This window comes from Oryx dammah, unplaced genomic scaffold (genome assembly GCF_014754425.2).
Source record: "Oryx dammah isolate SB20612 unplaced genomic scaffold, SCBI_Odam_1.1 HiC_scaffold_21, whole genome shotgun sequence".
Taxonomy (NCBI): domain Eukaryota; kingdom Metazoa; phylum Chordata; class Mammalia; order Artiodactyla; family Bovidae; genus Oryx; species Oryx dammah.
Genome location: NW_024070205.1, coordinates 15,943,868 through 15,961,199, shown reverse-complemented (window position 1 = coordinate 15,961,199; position 17,332 = coordinate 15,943,868). Strand labels below are relative to the sequence as shown.

At 45.1% G+C, this 17,332-nt stretch overlaps 1 protein-coding gene across 1 annotated transcript in view; it reads right to left on the bottom strand.

Moving 5' to 3' along the window:
* Positions 1-7,188: 7,188 nt before the first annotated feature.
* The window catches only part of COLGALT2 (collagen beta(1-O)galactosyltransferase 2), a 118,006-nt gene continuing 107,862 nt past the window's right edge, over positions 7,189-17,332 (bottom strand). The window contains exons 11-12 of the mRNA XM_040263816.1: positions 11,797-12,003; positions 7,189-10,117 (exon numbers count right to left, since the gene is read on the bottom strand). Of these exons, the coding sequence (XP_040119750.1) occupies positions 9,841-10,117; positions 11,797-12,003 (484 nt within the window). The 3' untranslated portion in view covers positions 7,189-9,840. The remainder of the gene's footprint in view (positions 10,118-11,796; positions 12,004-17,332) is intronic.

Below are 17,332 nucleotides of genomic sequence, written 5' to 3'. Positions count from 1 at the left end.
TTAAATTTTTCTTCTTTGGAGTCTTTTCAAATTTGTTGTGCAGCACAGGATCATTAGGAAGTATACAGTCTTGCTCCATGTCCTGATTTCAGTGGTCTGGAGAAGTTTCCCCAATGCCAACCCTCTTTTTCTATAGAGCTGTTGCAATGGCCCCAGTTACCACCTGTATCCACAGTTCCATTTTGAGAAGTTATTTCCATTGTGTTGTGCATGGCTCTTTCCCCTAGGATCTCTATTAAAATGAAATAACTTTTGGAAGGGATGGCTAGGCTAGGCTAGTCTAAAGTAACAAAGTATGAAATCTCAGTAACTTAGGGTAGTTTAGTTTTCAACATGTCATAGGTACTGCAAATCGGGCAACTCTCCTTAGTGGCTCAAGGATCCAAGCAGCTTCCATCTTGCAACTTAGTGCCATGGTCTCAAGATTTTTTTTTCCTTCAAAATCACAGTGATGGTGGAGAGAACTCACAACCGTTCCTGACTGCCTTAGTTCAAAGGGACCATGTCACTTCCATTCACAGTCCATTGGCCAGTCAGTGGCCCCAGTCTAAGTGCAGGGGAGGTAGAAAGATGGAGGAGGACGCTTGGAGTAGATGAGCATTTCCGTCTCTGCCCCAAAGAGTGCTGTCTTTTCACTAGGGTACATGGCTTTGTTCATTATCCACAGTCACCAAAAAGTGTTTGGAGGAGATGGCAGCAAGGACTTGAGAATGGGGGCTGCACAAAGCCAAGAAGTGGTGAAGAAAGAGAGGTGCTCAGAGGAAGAAAAAATACTAAGAGTAATTTACTTTTGTTTAGAATTAGCCTTACAGAATTTATTTTTAACATGGGGTCACCACCAATTTTCATGCTTCTAATGTGGTTCCTACTCTGACTAAACTAGGAGCTCCTTTACAGATGTAGTTGTATGTCAAATCTTTTTTTTTTTTAAATCTAGGAAATTTAAAATGTTGACATATAAACTGTGAAATCAAATAGAAGCCAGGCAAATTTAATTAGACTCTGAATTAGAAAACCACCATTTGGTGTGGTTTCTCAGTATCTCTGCCTAGAAAACTGTGTGGAAGTAATTCACTTATTTCACAGTCTGAGGTATTTAACATTTTCTTAAGACTTGGAAGGCATGGTACAAATCATACAGTCAACACCCTCATATTACAGATCCCCGGGGCTGAGGCTCAGAGCAGTTAAGTCACATGGCAGAGGTTAGGGGCAGGGCTCTGAATGACCAGACTCCACTATGTGTGTGTCACACGGGGCAGGACTAGCCTGACATATTCCCCAGAGCCTCCTGGAGCTGGAGAGAATGCCTGGGGTCTGCTGGCTCCATACCCAGCCTTCCAACCACGTGAAGTTCCACAAGCTGCCTTGGTTAAATGGGCATCTGGTTGGTTCTTTCAAGTCTCCAAGGAGAGACCTGCAGCTGGTCAGCTTTTATCCTGAGCATCATTCCATCTCACAGAAGGGGAAACAGGGCTGTAAGATTACATTGCAAGTTAGCTCCCACCTGGGATCCATGATGCACCCACAGAGCAGGTGAAAAGCCCCAACTGAATGAGGCGTTAAAGGAGTGGACACCAGTGATCAGGACCGAGTACTCTATATCACAGGCTTCTCAGAAGAAATCACGTTTAATCCTACCATTGTTTCCTCCCAACAACAAAATGTTGTTCAGACTAACATTTTGCACTGTAGTCACAATCTCTCTCAATGGTATCCGTCAAGTTGAAGAAAGAAAAAAGAATAATTGAAATTGTTTCTAGATTGCTCCAGCTATTAAAAATAATACCAAGGCATCAGTTCAAAAGAGGAGAAGCATTCTAAATGAGACTGCTGCCTTGCCCCCAGATGTCTATTTCTGATCCTCATTTATACAACATCTGACATCCAAGCCTCAGAGAATTGGCCTGATCAGCTGAAAAAAATTCAGTATTGAGATTTACTAGGTGGGAAGTAGACATTGGCGTTGCAAGCTTCTATGTGTGTGAGAGAAAGAGTTGGGGAGAGACAGAGAAAGAGTTGGGGGGAGAGAGAGCAAGAAAGCAAGCAAGAGATCGAAACATTAGATATGAATGAGAAAACAAGAAATGAGGCCGACTCTCTCCCCAGAAGCTTTGCATGCATGCAGTTTGGTGTGGGTGAGCTCTCACTGCCTGGCTCTGACTCCCAGGCCACTTAATATTTTATCTTCACCAAGTCTGTTAGCTATTGCCTCATTTACAAAGTGGGGATGGAAGATAGTTTCTACCTCTTGAGGTTCACGTACTATTAAATTACACAGTGCACATAAAGCACTTCTCTCGTGCTGACCGCCAGAGTTCACTGCTGGTATTCCTAGGAAGCCGCCTTGCCCAGTGAGGAGCCACGTGGGGCACACGTGACACTCAGAGGTGGTCCCGCAGATGCCTGAGAGGCACCCTGGGAAAATCGAGCCTGCGGCTGCTTTGGGGGAAAGACTGACTCATGGAGTTGGAGGGAAGCCAGGGGTCTCCTGCAGCCTGTTCCACAGCCCTGCTCCAAAGAGCCTGGGGAGAGGGGAATGTGGGCCCAGCCTTGCCCACAGCGCCTCCTGGTGGGGCTGCAGCGGCACAGGGACCCTTGCTGGACAGGCCGGAAAGGGAGCCGCTGGCCCTGGGGAAGCAGCCCGGAGCTGGAGCATTCCCCTCCCGGAGGCTACAGTGACTTCCATCAGGGACCCCTCCCCCCACCTCCATTCTTGGCTTCCCTCTGCGGTCAGGGTCAGGGAGGGACCATTCTCTCACCGGAAGCTGAGCCCTGCCCCCAATTCCTTTCTCCTCCCTCCTGTCTCCACCTGGACCTGGATCTTTCCCTGCAGGATGGGGCTGTCTGCTCCGACCATCCCTCTGTCCAGGGATGACTCACATGCAGGACAGTGAGTTGTTGCTGTTCCATAGGCATCAGGGGTCCCGGGCATCCCATCCGGGATGTTCCTTTGCAGCTCACCGCCACCTCACCTCTGCCCTGTGGCTGGATCGCAAGGATTAAAGAGTCATTTTAAGGGCCAGGGTTGCCATTTCCATTCCAAGCTTCTTTTCTACTATTTTGCCCCTCTGTTCCCTGCCCTTACCACGCCCCCCCCACCTTCCTGGCCTGTGCGCTGGCCTCACTTCTCCACCAATAATGGGCGTGAGTCTGTTTTCTTATCCCCCAGGGCTTTGCCTTTCTCATGGACTCAAACCCCTGTGCTGTGCCCTGCCTCTTTCCTCTCCTCTCTAATACCCTAAGGCCTGCATTCCTCTTCTGTCCCCTGCCTGCTCATGCTGTGGGCATGGTTTCCTCCTGATGTCTGTTCTGAACAGTAATATCCCCTTCAAGTCTTCACGATTCATGCTGGCATTTTACAAAGTAGTTAAAACCCTTCAGGCCACATCATCAACACACACATCTCAACTCCTATGTGAAGGGCTTCCCCAAACTGTCGGTTCCCTTAGGGAGAGGACACTTTGTTATGAGTTATTTTCTAAGCTCTCCAAAGAACAAGGAGAGAGGGCTGTCCAAAGCACTGAAAATCACGTTCCCCCATGATCAAGAGCCCAGACTCATTTCCCTAGAAGAGGAAGAACCCAGAGGAGCCTCGTCTGGACCAGCAGGGCCACGAAGCTGGTGTTCAGACATGGAGATTTGGTCTGATGAAATGCCAGGGAGGGGGCAGAAAAATAAACGCAGTGAATTAAAAATAGAGAGAAAACCAGTTCTCAGAGATGATTCTTCATTCTTTCCATCCTTTTTGAGGACATGCAAGAAGGTGGCTTCGGGCTGTGAGCTGCCTGCCTAGTGTAGCAGAATGACCTTAAACTAAGATCATCTCCGTTTCAATACACCTGTGGGTATAAGACAGGCCATTCTAGGCAAATTCACAGACGGGAAAGGAAAGCCAGTTTCTGGCCCAACAACAAATTTTAATGGGGCCGTTCCACCACTTGCCTTGGAATCTCATTCAGTATTTAGTAATACTGTCAAATATTCCTGAAAGCACACCTATTCTTGCTGCAATTCGAGCCATTTCCTCATTCCAAGCACATGACGAGACAAGGTACCATTTTCTCCTCTTCCCAGGAAGCCTGCACAAGCCTCTAGCCCAGCCTTACCCACAAGGGGGCAGACACCAGAAGCGAGAAAGATACAGTCCTACAGCATGTGAAACTGAGTCTAAAAAACACAAGTCAGAACCTATCCTGAGACCCGCAGGCCCCTGGCTCTTGAGCGACAAGAGGGGAGTGTACTGCTGGGACACATAGATATCCCAAACAGAGGGCCCCTTCCCCAAGGTTGAGAAGCATGACTAACATCCACATACATAAAAAGACAAATAGAAGTTTAGCCAAAATGAGACAAAAGAGGAATGTGTTCCAGACAGAGGAACAATATTAAACCCCAGAAAAAGAACTGAGGGATGTCCATTCAGTTCAGTCACTCAGTTGTGTCCGACACTTTGCGACCCCGTGGACTGCAACCTCCCTGAGAAGGAGTTCAGAGCAATGATTGTAAAGACGATCCAAGAACTCAGGAAAAGAATGGATGCACGGAGCAACAAGTTTTAAGTTTTTAACAAAGAATTAGAAAAAATAAAGAATAACCAGGGTTGAAGATACAATAACTGAAATGAAAAATACACTAGAAGCAATCGGTAGCAGAATAAATGAAGTAGAAGAATGGATAAATGCACAGAGTGGTGGAAATCAGCGCCACAGAACAAAGGAAAAAGAATGAAAAGAAAGGACAGTCTGAGAGACCTCTGGGACAACATCAAGCACACCGACATTCACATTATACGGGTTCCAGAAGAGGAAGAGAGAGAAAGGGCCTGGGAAGATATTTGAAGAGATAATAGCTAAAAACCTCCCTGACATGGAAAAGATACCATGCTATGTGGGAACCAGAGGTCATAGGGAAGAACAGAAGTGTCTTCAGGGGACAGTGATTCCTTAAGCAAAATATCATAAAAGACACTCTGCCCTGTCAACTTCAGACATTCACTAGCAGTACTGAGCAATCAAGTGTTCTCTTTACTACAACTTGAAACCTTTATCCCAGAACATCATGGAACTTCCCTTTCATCTACAGATCTTCACATCACCTATTCTGGCAAAGTTCATTTTGTAAAACTGTGGGGGCATTCTTGAAAGCTAGAGGAAAATATACTGTGTGTCTGCCAAGGGATGCTTTTAACTTGCTATTTAAACAACCCCTATGCATGGGGAACAATTAATAGCTACGTTGCCCTGCCTACCTCTCAGAAAGAAGTGGCTAAAAATGAGGCCATTCATTTAGAAAATGCCAAATCTTGGTAGGTGGGAGGGATAAATTAGGAGTTTGGGATTAATATATACACACTATATAAAATGGATAACCAGAAAAGGGACCTACTGTGTAGAATAGGGAACTATATCCAATATTTTATAATGAAAAGAATGAAAGAGAAAGAAAAAAACCACACATATTTATGACTGAATCACTTTGCTATACACTTGAAACTAACACAGCATTGTAAATCAACTACATTTCAATTTTAAAAAAACCTTAAAATTAAAAAAAAGAGAAGGCACAATTTCTAGGTAATCTGTTGTTAACACATTGTACTAAAACCCACCATCATTATTTCTCTCTTTTCCAGGCAAGCAAAAACAAAGCCAAAAGCAATATATTGGTCACCACTGACCAGACTCTTCAGCCCTGTTTCAGCAGCGCCGCTTTGACTCAGGGCCACCATCAGCCTGCTCACAGGGGAGTGCCTCCCATGTCCACTGCTCGCTCCTCACATCTCCCCGCCCTCTGACACATTTAATCAGAACATCTCCAGAGGAGGGAGGTTCTCTCTGAAATAACAAACACCACCACCAAACATAAAAGGAAATAACCGAGAGGAATCGGTTATTTCCAAGGCTGCCTGTGCTGTGCTTTCTGACTGTATCACCCATAACATGCTATCTTATCAAATGACCAGCCTCACTTTCACTCTCACTTTGTCGTTAGTTAAATCTCTGGTGAATTAACTTGTCAGTCATAGAGATCACTTACTTGGAAAGAATGTCTCAAAAGCACAATGTAGAAGGCTCTTGGGAAGGAAGACTCATCTTTATTTTACAGCTACTAATTAGATGGATTTGTTCCAACTAGAAGTGAAAAGATTCCCAAGCGTGTAGCTGAATGGAAATTTTGTTTCAGACACCAACCTTTGACTGGAAGTCTAGGCATTGTCTGTCAGGAGAAAAACCAAACATAGAATTCCCCCAGAAACAATGGCCTCTGCATTCATGAGGACAGCCCAGTGTGGAGGGGTAGCTGCCACGCCTTGCCATCATCAGTGGGTCTCAAGACTGTTACCTGTCAACAACTCCAACACATAGCTGACTCTTCCATCCTGCCCTGCTCCCCATCACTCCCCAGGAGGCCCTTTCACAGCTTCACACCATCACGGTGCCTAAAAGCATCCCCACCCTCTGCGCCCAACTGTCCTCCCTCTCCTAAACTCTCATTCATGCTCCCAAACCCAACACAATGGTCACATTCCCAGCAAAGCTGGTCCCTTGACGGGCCCCCTTGACGGTCCCCCTCCTCGGCATAACCAGGTTCCGTGGGTTCTGACACCTTTGTTTCAGCCTCTGAAAGACAACCACCCAGCTATACACAGCAGCTCTCCTGGACCATGGACTCTGCAGCAGTAGGCACCTTTCCTAGATCTCCGAGCATCTCAGCGCCCAGCACAGGGCCTGAAACAAGGTCGTGCTCACACCTGGATTCTGAGGTCTGGGGGCAGCGGGAGGGGGGAGCTTGACCTGAAATTCAAAGGGGTCACTGAGGCCAACATGGGTTCTCCCGTTTTTGCCCCAAGATAAAGCTCTTTGGCCTGGGACAGACGTCTTAGTATCTTTTGATGAATAGGCTGATCAACAGCACAGAAACGCGAGATGACTTCTCCCTCATCATCCTCCCAGTGGGGACTCCTGTTTCTCTGTACCTTTGAATGCTCTCTGGCTTACCCACCTCTTCAGCAGTCTAAAACATCCCCCAACTGGCCAGGAAGGCTGGTGACTACTCTCTCTTCTTTGCCACAACAAAGTGATGATTATCTCTGGCCTCTGACATCCTTAGGCCAGTGCAAACCTGGAAATTCCAGCAGTGGGGGCTGTTGACCAGCACTGGAGGAACCAATGAACAGTCACAGGGTTGCACATTATTTTTTAATTTGTTTCACAGCAAGCTCTAGAAGGCAGGTCATTTATCACTTCCCCACCCTGAAACAACAGAGCGTGACAGACAGTAGAGGAGGCTGGGATGCCAGCTCTTGCTTCCCAGACTTCCTGCAGCAGGCCCCGGTGAACAAAGCAAGGCCTGGGCAGTGTGTCCTCTGCGGATGGTGGACACTCAGTCCATGCTCAGCAGCACCAGCACCGCTGAAGCCAAGGTTGTCCATCCAGAAGATTCCACCTTGCATCGCAAAATCCAGAGAGGTTTAACTTCCAGAGGCAGACAGCAGGTGCCATGGCTGGAGGCCAAGTCCTCTGACACTGCCAAGGTCAAATGTCTTGACTTAAGGCTAGACGGGAGGGAGGAAGAGTAATGAGGTCAAGGAATCCCTGGACTGCTGAACTGGTGATTTTTTTTTTTTTTAAAGAAATGCTGGATCTGCAGTTCACAATGTTCACAGCAAAGGAACGTTGCTTGGGATTCTAGACCTGAGTGAAGAGAAACAAAGGCTAGGCTGACAAAGCCAGAACTTTATTCACAGTAGAACAGTCCTAAGCTAAAATTCTAGAATTTATCAACAATGTCTTTTAAGAATGAGAATTCATAACCCCACCAGACCAGCTGACAGGGAAAAAGAAAATACACCAATGTTCTCTATTAAACAAAACCACACAAAAATTAATTCAGTCTGCCTCCATTTCCACTCCTAATACCTCAGCCACCTCCCACTCTCTTTATTAAAAAAAAACAAAACACATAAAATTCATGCACACTTGCACGCACTCAAATATTCAAGCGAAATACAAAATACCCAAGGAAACCTTAGGAATCACCTAAGGGTTTTTCATTAGCTCCCCAGATGCTCTGTTTTTCTAGACAAAGAATCAAGTTCTGACTGCCACGTCCAAGCAGTAAAAATCAGAGTCGGCTGAGATCCCCCTCTTCCGTCTCCTGGCTCACTGGTCAATGCAGAATAACCAACCATATGTCAAGAGGGAAGGCCAAGGCTGGCGTTCTGTGGGGGGAAGCTGCCTGGTTGTCCTGCAGTCGGGGGCCTTCATGAGGAGCAGTCAGTAGTACCCTCATGGGTACTCTCAGCAAGGCCGCCCTGAGGCTCTGTTCCCAAGCATGAAGCTCAGAGTCCAACACCCAGGACACGGGGAGAGGAGCTGGTGTGGACAGGATGCTTGGGGCGGGGATTTCTGGAGACCGAGTTTTACTGCTTGTGGGCATGAGAACAGATACCTAAAGCAAACCATCATGAGATATCACAGATGGCAGCACTGGAAGAGATGATGTAGTCCAACTCTGCATTTTACATACAATCCATTTATGGAGAAAGCAGAGAGGTGGTCTGCCCAGGACTGTGACCCTAAGAGCTTCCCTGGGTGTCGGCCTACGTCAGTTGATCAGTCCACTGTTTCTGGCCAAGATCTCTCACCTGAAATAGAGAATCATTTGTTTCCAGAAGGTTAGACTCTCCCATTCAACAGGGCTGGGGAATGCAGAAAAATCAGGTTCTGGAACCAACAAGTCTACACTGACCACTTCCCAGGAGAGATGAAAGCCGGATGTATCTGTTTCTCTGCCTTATCCTGCAGACTCTCCCCTAACCCCCAACATTCTGTAAAAATAAATAATTTAAAATAGAATGAAAATCCCAGGCAAGGACAGTTGCTGGCCTGAACATGTGCTCTGTCTCTTAACAGACTCAAGAAACTCATGCCTGCAATTCACTCCCAGGCTCAGGGTGGATGGGAGAGTCTGACCTGCTGGGGCAGCACATGAACCCCTGGGACAGCATCTACAGACCAGCCCCGGCCCCTTATATATTAAATTTATCTTCATAAATAGAGCATCCCAACTCAAGTGACCATAATAAAGAAAGCCAAAGCTTGAGTGTTTTCTTCAAATAGCTACACACACCCTCAAATATCTATGAAACTATATTCAATATATCCACATGGCAAACTGAACAGCTCTTTATGAGAGCTTCAGTTGTCATGATAGTCAAAGGCCAAGTCTCAGACAGACCCAAATACCCATCCCTGTTGGATAACGGAGACTAAGATGCAAACCTCACTTTGCAATAAGGCTCATGACAAATACCTTTAAAGAAAAAGCCCAATTAATTTGATTTTTAAGTTATTTGATTCCTGCCCTCCTACCCCCCACCACCAAACTTGGAACATACTCAAATTTTCAAGGTCACATCTATGACATAAAACCAGCCCACCAGACCACTAGATATGGTCCAGTTGGGTAGGCTGCTGGGCCTACCCATTTATTGATGTGACAGAGTTGGTGATCACCTTTCCCTTGAGTGAGCATCTCTGAGCTATGCCATTCAACCTTAATGTGGGAACCAGTATCACAATGGTAATGAACTGAAGGACAAGGCGTTTGGGTTGAAGTTCATCCTAATGGTGGCCAGAAAGCCTATCTTCTAGCCATCCTAGGAGATTTGCGTTTAGTTTCCCTATTCTCTTCCCCTGTCAAAAAATATATCAATTTTGATCAATCACATTAGACCACTTTGGTTAGGTCACCGTAACCATTAAAAGAAACTGGAGCAAACAGATGATTGGCCCATTAGGAAAACCAAAGTGTAGTAACCCCTCCATGGAGCCTTCATAGCTCATCTCTTGAAGGTGCAGTGTCCAGGGAGGCTGGTGGTGGCAGGGCCTCTGTGTTCTTTGCGTTGCGATGGATGCGACTTTGCTTCCGGGACTTCCAGGCATGTGTCCTATCCCAGTCAGTGGCCACCGTCTCATTGTCCCAGATGGTCGAGGTCTCCGTGTCACTCAGATATCCCGGCTGGCCTGTGTAGTGCGTTGGGTAGATGAGCAAGGGTTCTGCAGAGAAGGCTTTCAAGTCCCTGGATTCGTAATGCTCCATGTACTCAGCACTGAAAACAAGAGGTGGACAAGTGGGTGAGGCGGCAGGACACTTACAGAACAAGGGAAAAGGGTCTTGCTTGTTACCTCCTAAATTCTCATGGATTTGATTATTTTTTAAATTGCGTCTTTGTGGAAAACTTTAGCCTACAAACACAACAGATTTTTTATTTTTAAGGCTTTCAGATGATTTAAACAAATACACAAAGAAAAAGGTCAGGGTATTTCTGTTAAATCTAGATGGTGGTTTAGTCACTAAGTCATGTCCAACACTTGCGATCCCATGGACTAAAGCTTGCCAGGCTCCTCTGTCCATGGGATTTCCCAGACAAGAATATTGGAATGGGTTGCCATTTCCTCCTCCAGGGGATCTTCCTGACCCAGGAATCGAACCCAAGTCCCTGCATTGCAGGCAGATTCTTTACCAACTAAGCTACATGGGAAGATCCAAATTTAGACAGAGTAGCTTAAAAATGAATTTTAGGTCTTATTCTAAAAATTAAGGTTTAAGCTCTGTTGGACCACAATAATAAATAAAGTGATCACTTTGTAGAAAATGCTTTATCCTGCATCAGTGAATGAGATGGCTGGGAGCTGGAGTGAAGGTGTGAGTGATGTGGTGTAGGCTTGGAGGCACACCAGCTTGGCTTTGCAGTCCGGCAACCTGTGAGTGTAAATGAAGGGACAAGGAGCCCTCCCTCCCAGGGCTCCTCTGCCGATTACATGAGGTGACACCTGCTCAGCAGCTAGGTTTCAATTTCCTTTCTGTTAAGAGGATGATGGTTGACCTCCATGTTTGTTGTCAGGTAGCAGAGATAAAAATTAGTCTCTGACACATTGTCCATTTTCACGGAGGACAGGAGACAAAATGGGCAAGATGCAGGACAAGAACACTGAACTGCTACAAAGAAGACCATCTAGGGAGGAGATCACCCAGCAACGAGAGAAGGAGCCAAGGTTAGAACCTGGTCTCCTGCTCCATTAATGAATTTAGGAAGCATCGATCAAGCAGCTAGCATGGGTAGAATTTGGACTAGACTCTAAGGACACAGAGATAAAAGATGGTCCCTGCCTCAGAGGCTCACAGGTTACTGGGGAGACTGACACATAGACCCAGCATTTACCATGTTCTTGATACAAACACTAGGTCAAACTGAACTCCCGGGCTATGGGAACTCTGAGCATCACACTGTCTTCTGTGGACGCCCAGCTCAGAGGCCATCTCCACTCTCCCCAAGCCTCTAACACATCTCTGTGATCGTAGGTTTCACAATATATCACAATGATTGTTCATGAGTCTGGGTTCCTGACTAGCTTGTGAGTCACTGCCTGGCCAAAAGTATACACAGTGGACTAAGAAACGAACTGAAAAATTTGAGGTGCTTAGGAAGATGACCTTCACCTTGAGGTGTATGGGTTTATGGAAGTAAGAAAATCAAAGATGAGAGGATCGAGCATATTTTGTGCAGTTAAGCTACTCACTGGGTATTAAGGAGGATTCCTATGCAAGACTCACCATTTCTGCCTTATATCTCCTGCTTGTAAAAGGGAGTAACCACTCGAGTTGGCCTCTCTTGTCATGATTATGGAAAGACCATTTAGGAAAGGAGTACCCCTTTTAAAAATACAAAGTATTACCCCATGAATGAATTATGCTCAAGGGACAGGCAGGCAGTTGAGGGCAACTCACACAGGATGCTTGTTGTACATGATGGGCAGAAACTCATCCACTGGTAGCATCTTCCCAAAAGGATCTGCTCCAACCAGCTTCTGTGCTCCTTCCAGAGAGATGACATAGCCGAGCGTCCAGTAGGAATAGTCAGCTTCAACCAGATTTACCACATTGGGCACAGCTTTCTCTGGTTCTTTTACTTGCATCCTCTTCCTACCAATATAACTAAAAGGAAATGGGTGGAGGAGAAAATTCCAATTTGAGTATTAGACATCCATAAGAATGGAGCACAGCTTTGCAGACACTTTTGAAAGCTTGGACCAACTGTGTCTTATTTAAATGTATCACACGACAGGGCACAGTACATCAATCATGCTTGTCATCATCTTCCATCAATTTCAGGCCATTTCTGTGGTTCCACTTATCAATAGCCCAACTATCCTTGCCTAGTGCTTCTCTGGTGGCTCAGAGGTTAAAGCATCTGCCTGCAATGCAGGAGACCTGGGTTCGATTCCTGGGTGGGGAAGATCCCCTGGAGAAGGAAATGGCAACCCACTCCAGTATTCTTGCCTGGAGAATCCCATGGACGGAGGAGCCTGGTGGGCTACAGTCCATGGGGTCGCACAGAGTTGGACACGACTGAGCGACTTCATTTTCACTTTCATCCTTGCCTAGCAGGCTGTTAAGCCCTGAAAGTTGAAATGTGGAGATTAAAAGATCTTTCAGATGTTGGAGACAAGATGGTGGAGCAGAAGGACTTGAGCTCACCTCCTCTCACAAAAACACCAGTATCACAACTAACTGCTGAATCACATCGACAAAAAAGACCAGAACCCACCAAGAAAGATATTCTACACCCAAATACAAGAAGTCACAATGAGATGGAAGGACGGGCACATTCGTGATAGCATCAAATCCTGTACCTACCAGGTGGATGATTCACAAAGGGGAAAAATAATTATTTCTCATAAGTTCTCCCACAGGGGTGAGAGTTCTGAACCTCATGTCAGACTCCCCAGTGTGGGGGTCTACCATCAAGAGGAGGAGTCCTTCAGAGCACTCAGCCAGGGGGCTTGATTGCAGGAGCTCGGCAGGAATGGGGGAAACAGAAACTCCACTCCTGGAGGGTACACACAACGTCTCGTGCACAGCAGGACCTGGGCAAAAGCAGCGACTTCAGAGGAGTGCAGGACAGAGCTACCTGATGGTCTTGGAGTGTCTCCTGGGTGGGTGGGGGAGTGGCTATGACTCACTGTGGGGGCCAGGACACTGGAGGCAGACATACCAGGGAATACTCACTAGTGTGAGCAAGTGAGTATAAATATTATTAAAGAATAATATTTAAAGGAATAAAAACATGATCCTCTCAATATATTCAGAAAAAAACTTTTGACAGAATTCAACACCCATGTTTGGTTTTTTTTTTTTTTTAAATAAAAACAACTCTCCAGAAAGCAGGCACAGAGGAAACCTACCTCAACATAATAAAGGCCAAATATGACAAACCTACAGCTAGGAGCCTGGTGGGCTGCAGTCCATGGGGTCGCTAAGAGTTGGACACAACTGAGCAACTTCACTTTCACTTCTCACTTTCATGCATTGGAGAAGGAAATGGCAACCCACTCCAGTGTTCTTGCCTGGAGAATCCCAGGGAAGGGGGAGCCTGGTGGGCTGCTGTCTATGGGGTCGCACAGAGTCAGACACGACTGAAGTGACTTAGCAGCAGCAGCAGCTACAGCATTCTCAAAGGTAAAAACCTGAGAGCATTTCCTCTAAGATCAGGAACAAGACAAAAATGTTTACTCTCACCACTTCTATTCAACATAGTTTCAGAAGTCCTCCACAGCGATTAGAGAAGAAAGAGAAATAAAGGGAATTCAAATTAGAAAAGAAGTTAAACTGTCCACTGTTGCAAATGGTATGATACTATACATAAGAAATCCTAAAGACACTACCAAAAACTACTGCTGCTGCTGCTGCTAAGTCGCTTCAGTCGTGTCCGACTCTGTGTGACCCCATAGACGGCAGCCCACCAGGCTCCCCCGTCCCTGGGATTCTCCAGGCAAGAACACTGGAGTGGGTTGCCATTTCCTTCTCCAATGCACGAAAGTGAAAAGTCAAAGTGAAGTTGCTCAGTTGTGTCTGACTCTTTAGTGACCCCATGGACGGCAGCCCACCAGGCTCCTCTGTCCATGGGATTTTCCAGACAAGAGTATTGGAGTGGGGTGCCATTGCCTTCTCCGACCAAAAACTACTACAACTCATCAATGAATTTGGTAAAGTTGTAGGATACAAAATTTTTCAAGTCTTTTTACTTAAAAAACTAAAACTAGAACTGCCATATGATCTTGCAACTCCACTCCTGAGCATATACCTCAAGAAAACCATGATTTGAAAAGATACCCACAACCAGGGTTCATAGCAGCACTATGTATAATAGCCAGGACATGTAAGTAACCTAAATTTCCATCAATAGAGAAATGGAGAAAGAAGATGTGGTACATATACACAACGGAACATTACTCGGCCATAAAAAAGAATGAAATAATACTATTTGTAGAATCATGGATGAACTTAAAGATTACCATACTAAGTGAATTAAGCCAAACAGAGAGACAAATATCATATGATATCACTAACATATGGAATCTGAAAAAATGATGCACACAAACTTATTTACAAAATATGTCACAGACTTAGATAACAAACTCATAGTTACCAAAAGGATAAGGTATGTGGTGGGGGGGATAAATTAGGAGGTTGGGATTAGCACATACACACTATTATGTATATAACAGATAAACATGGACCTACTATATAGCACAGGGAACTATACTCAAGATATTTTGTAATAACCCCTATGGGGAAAGACTCTCAAATATAAATGAATCAATTTGCTATATACCTGAAACTAATAAAACATTGTAAATCAACTATACTCCATATTTTTAAAAAATATCTTTAAAAAATTTCATGACACGAAGCAAATTTTTTTCAGATCATTTCCCAGAGGTAGTGTAGGATTTTCAGCTGTGTTTATAGAAGTTGGAAGGGGACAACAAAGGCCAGATGTGAGAATCCCAAGTTTGCTTTCAAGTCCCTAGAGTTCCAGTCTGGGGACTTGATATTTTCCGCGCAGCTCTCCAAATGCTGGTGGTAAACACAAGAAAGAAAACGCTTTGGAAAAGATACAGTGCAAAGGAAAGACCTAGGAAACACTCTTGAGTAGCTCAAGAGCGTTTCCCCTGGGAAAGAATGGATGTCACCACTTGCGTGCTTTGCTTTCCCTCACCCATCTATGCCCATGCTTCCTCTGGGGTTCTGTCCTCCATGAACTACTTCTGCAACACAGGATGTACCCTCAACTATTCTCACCATCCCTAGTCTACCCATGGATCTGTGATCCATTACTTTTGTCTGGAACCTAGTTGCTTCTGCTTGCCTGGGCCAAGTTGAGGAGATCTGGCTTTCTGCCTGTCAGAGAAAGCTGAATTCCTCTATTTTGCTCTAAAAACTATCTCTTTCAATATTTAAGCTATCCTCTTTGTTGAAACATCCTAGGATATATAGAATAAGTCTATGTTCACCTTCAGTTCTTCTGGAGATAAATATAGACACCTCTCAACCTCAGCCTCTTAAAAGCAAAGAGCCTGAATTTCATGTATCAAGTGAAAGAGAAAATCCTATTGAATGCCTGAATTGTGACCAGAGTGACTGAGGAACTAAGCTTATACTCAATTTGTTATACTAAATTTAAACTGTAATTTAAAAATTGAAGATGTATAAAATATTTTTTCTCTTATTCAAAATGTGTTATTTTGGTAGGGCTACAGTTTACTTCAACAGTTGAAAATTTAGCACATGGACTGAGGTGTGTTGTGTGCATTAAATGCATATTGGATTTTGAAGACTGAATGAAAAAAGAATATGGACTAATTCATTAATAGTTTTAAAATACTGATATGTTAAAATAATATTTGGATATGTTAGATTAACTAAAATGTATTATTAAAGTTAATTTCACCTATTTTTATCTTTTTAATATGATTACTAGAAAATTTTAAATGGTGTGGCTTCCCAGATGGTGCAGTGGTAAAGAAGTCACCTGCCAACTCACGAGAGATACGGACTTGATCCCTGAGTCGGGAAGATCCTCTCGTGGAAAATCCCATGGACAGAGGAGCCTAGTGGGCTACAGTCCATGGGGTAGCAAAGAATCAGATATGACTGAGCACACACAGAAAATTTTAAATGATATGTCTCACATATTTCTATTGGACACGCTGCCCTAGATGATTTCAATGGCTTGTTCTATTTTTCCCCCGCTTACTATTTCCTTTTTCTGGAGAAATTTAATATTCCTGTCACAGACAGCCTATATGCTTTCATATTTTAAGTTCAGTTGCTTTATTCATTTTATAAAGTGAGATGTGAAAAATTGGAAACAGCTATAATTCTTTGTGATTAGATAACAGATTTCAATGGAACACTTGCACTTGATCAGTCATGGAAATTTAGAAGACATCTCCCCCGCTCCATCTCCATATCCTTAGAACAATAACTCTTCTTTCTTGGATTCATTGGTATGCTTTCCTGAGAAATGCATCAACCAAACTACAAGTGAACAAGGACATATGCCAGTTCTAAGCCTTAGACTCCCCAGGTCCAGTCCTCTGACTCCAAGGCTAAGTGAAAGTTGCCTTTGTACATGTCATGTAAGCATGAAATAGCTTTCAAGCTCTATGCCTGTGGGGCCTTAACCGCAGGCTGCAGGGCCACAGGTTCAGCAAGCCTGAGGTGCGAGAACTCCTAGAGGATTCTGGGGACAACGATCAAAAGAGAAATGCAGAATCTCATCACATGACTGATAGCCGACAGGGAGCCAAACCCTTTATTACATAGTCCTGGGGCTAATTCCCATGGTTACTTGGGCCATTACAAGGTTTCCTCTGAGCTCAGAACAGTACATTTTCTAAGAGAACAAGTATTCCACCCGAGAGCATAGTTAAGTTTCCCTCTGAGGATGGGAGGAACGGGGACAGCTTGTGGGCTGCAGCTGCTAAAGGAACAGCCTCTGATCTGATGAAATTGCCTTTGACACACAGCTGGGAAGTGAATATGACGCTTGGGAACTTTCTGCCTCATTGGAGAGAAGTAAAAAGTGTCATCTCATTGTAAAAACAAAATGAGAGAGAGAGCGCGCGAGCGCTCAGTTCCCAGAGAGAGAGAGCACGCGCGGGCGCTCAGTTCCCAGAGGTAGCAGGCAAAGAGCATTAACTAAATGTCAGTTCAGAGCCAAGACTCCCTTGGTGAGTCTGGTTTTCCTAAGACAGCCTCTGACTCTCCAAACCCAGCTGTCAGTGTTCTCCCTATTTGTACAGCTCCCCTCCCCAACAGGTGCTCTCCCACTGACCTTCCAACCCCCTCTCCCCCGCCCCACACACACACAATCAGAGACTGCAGAGGAAACCCATCCTCCAGGGAGCTGATGCTCAAGTGTGACACAGGACCCTTGCCCTGGCACGGGTCCTCCCTGGATATGCTCTATGCACCG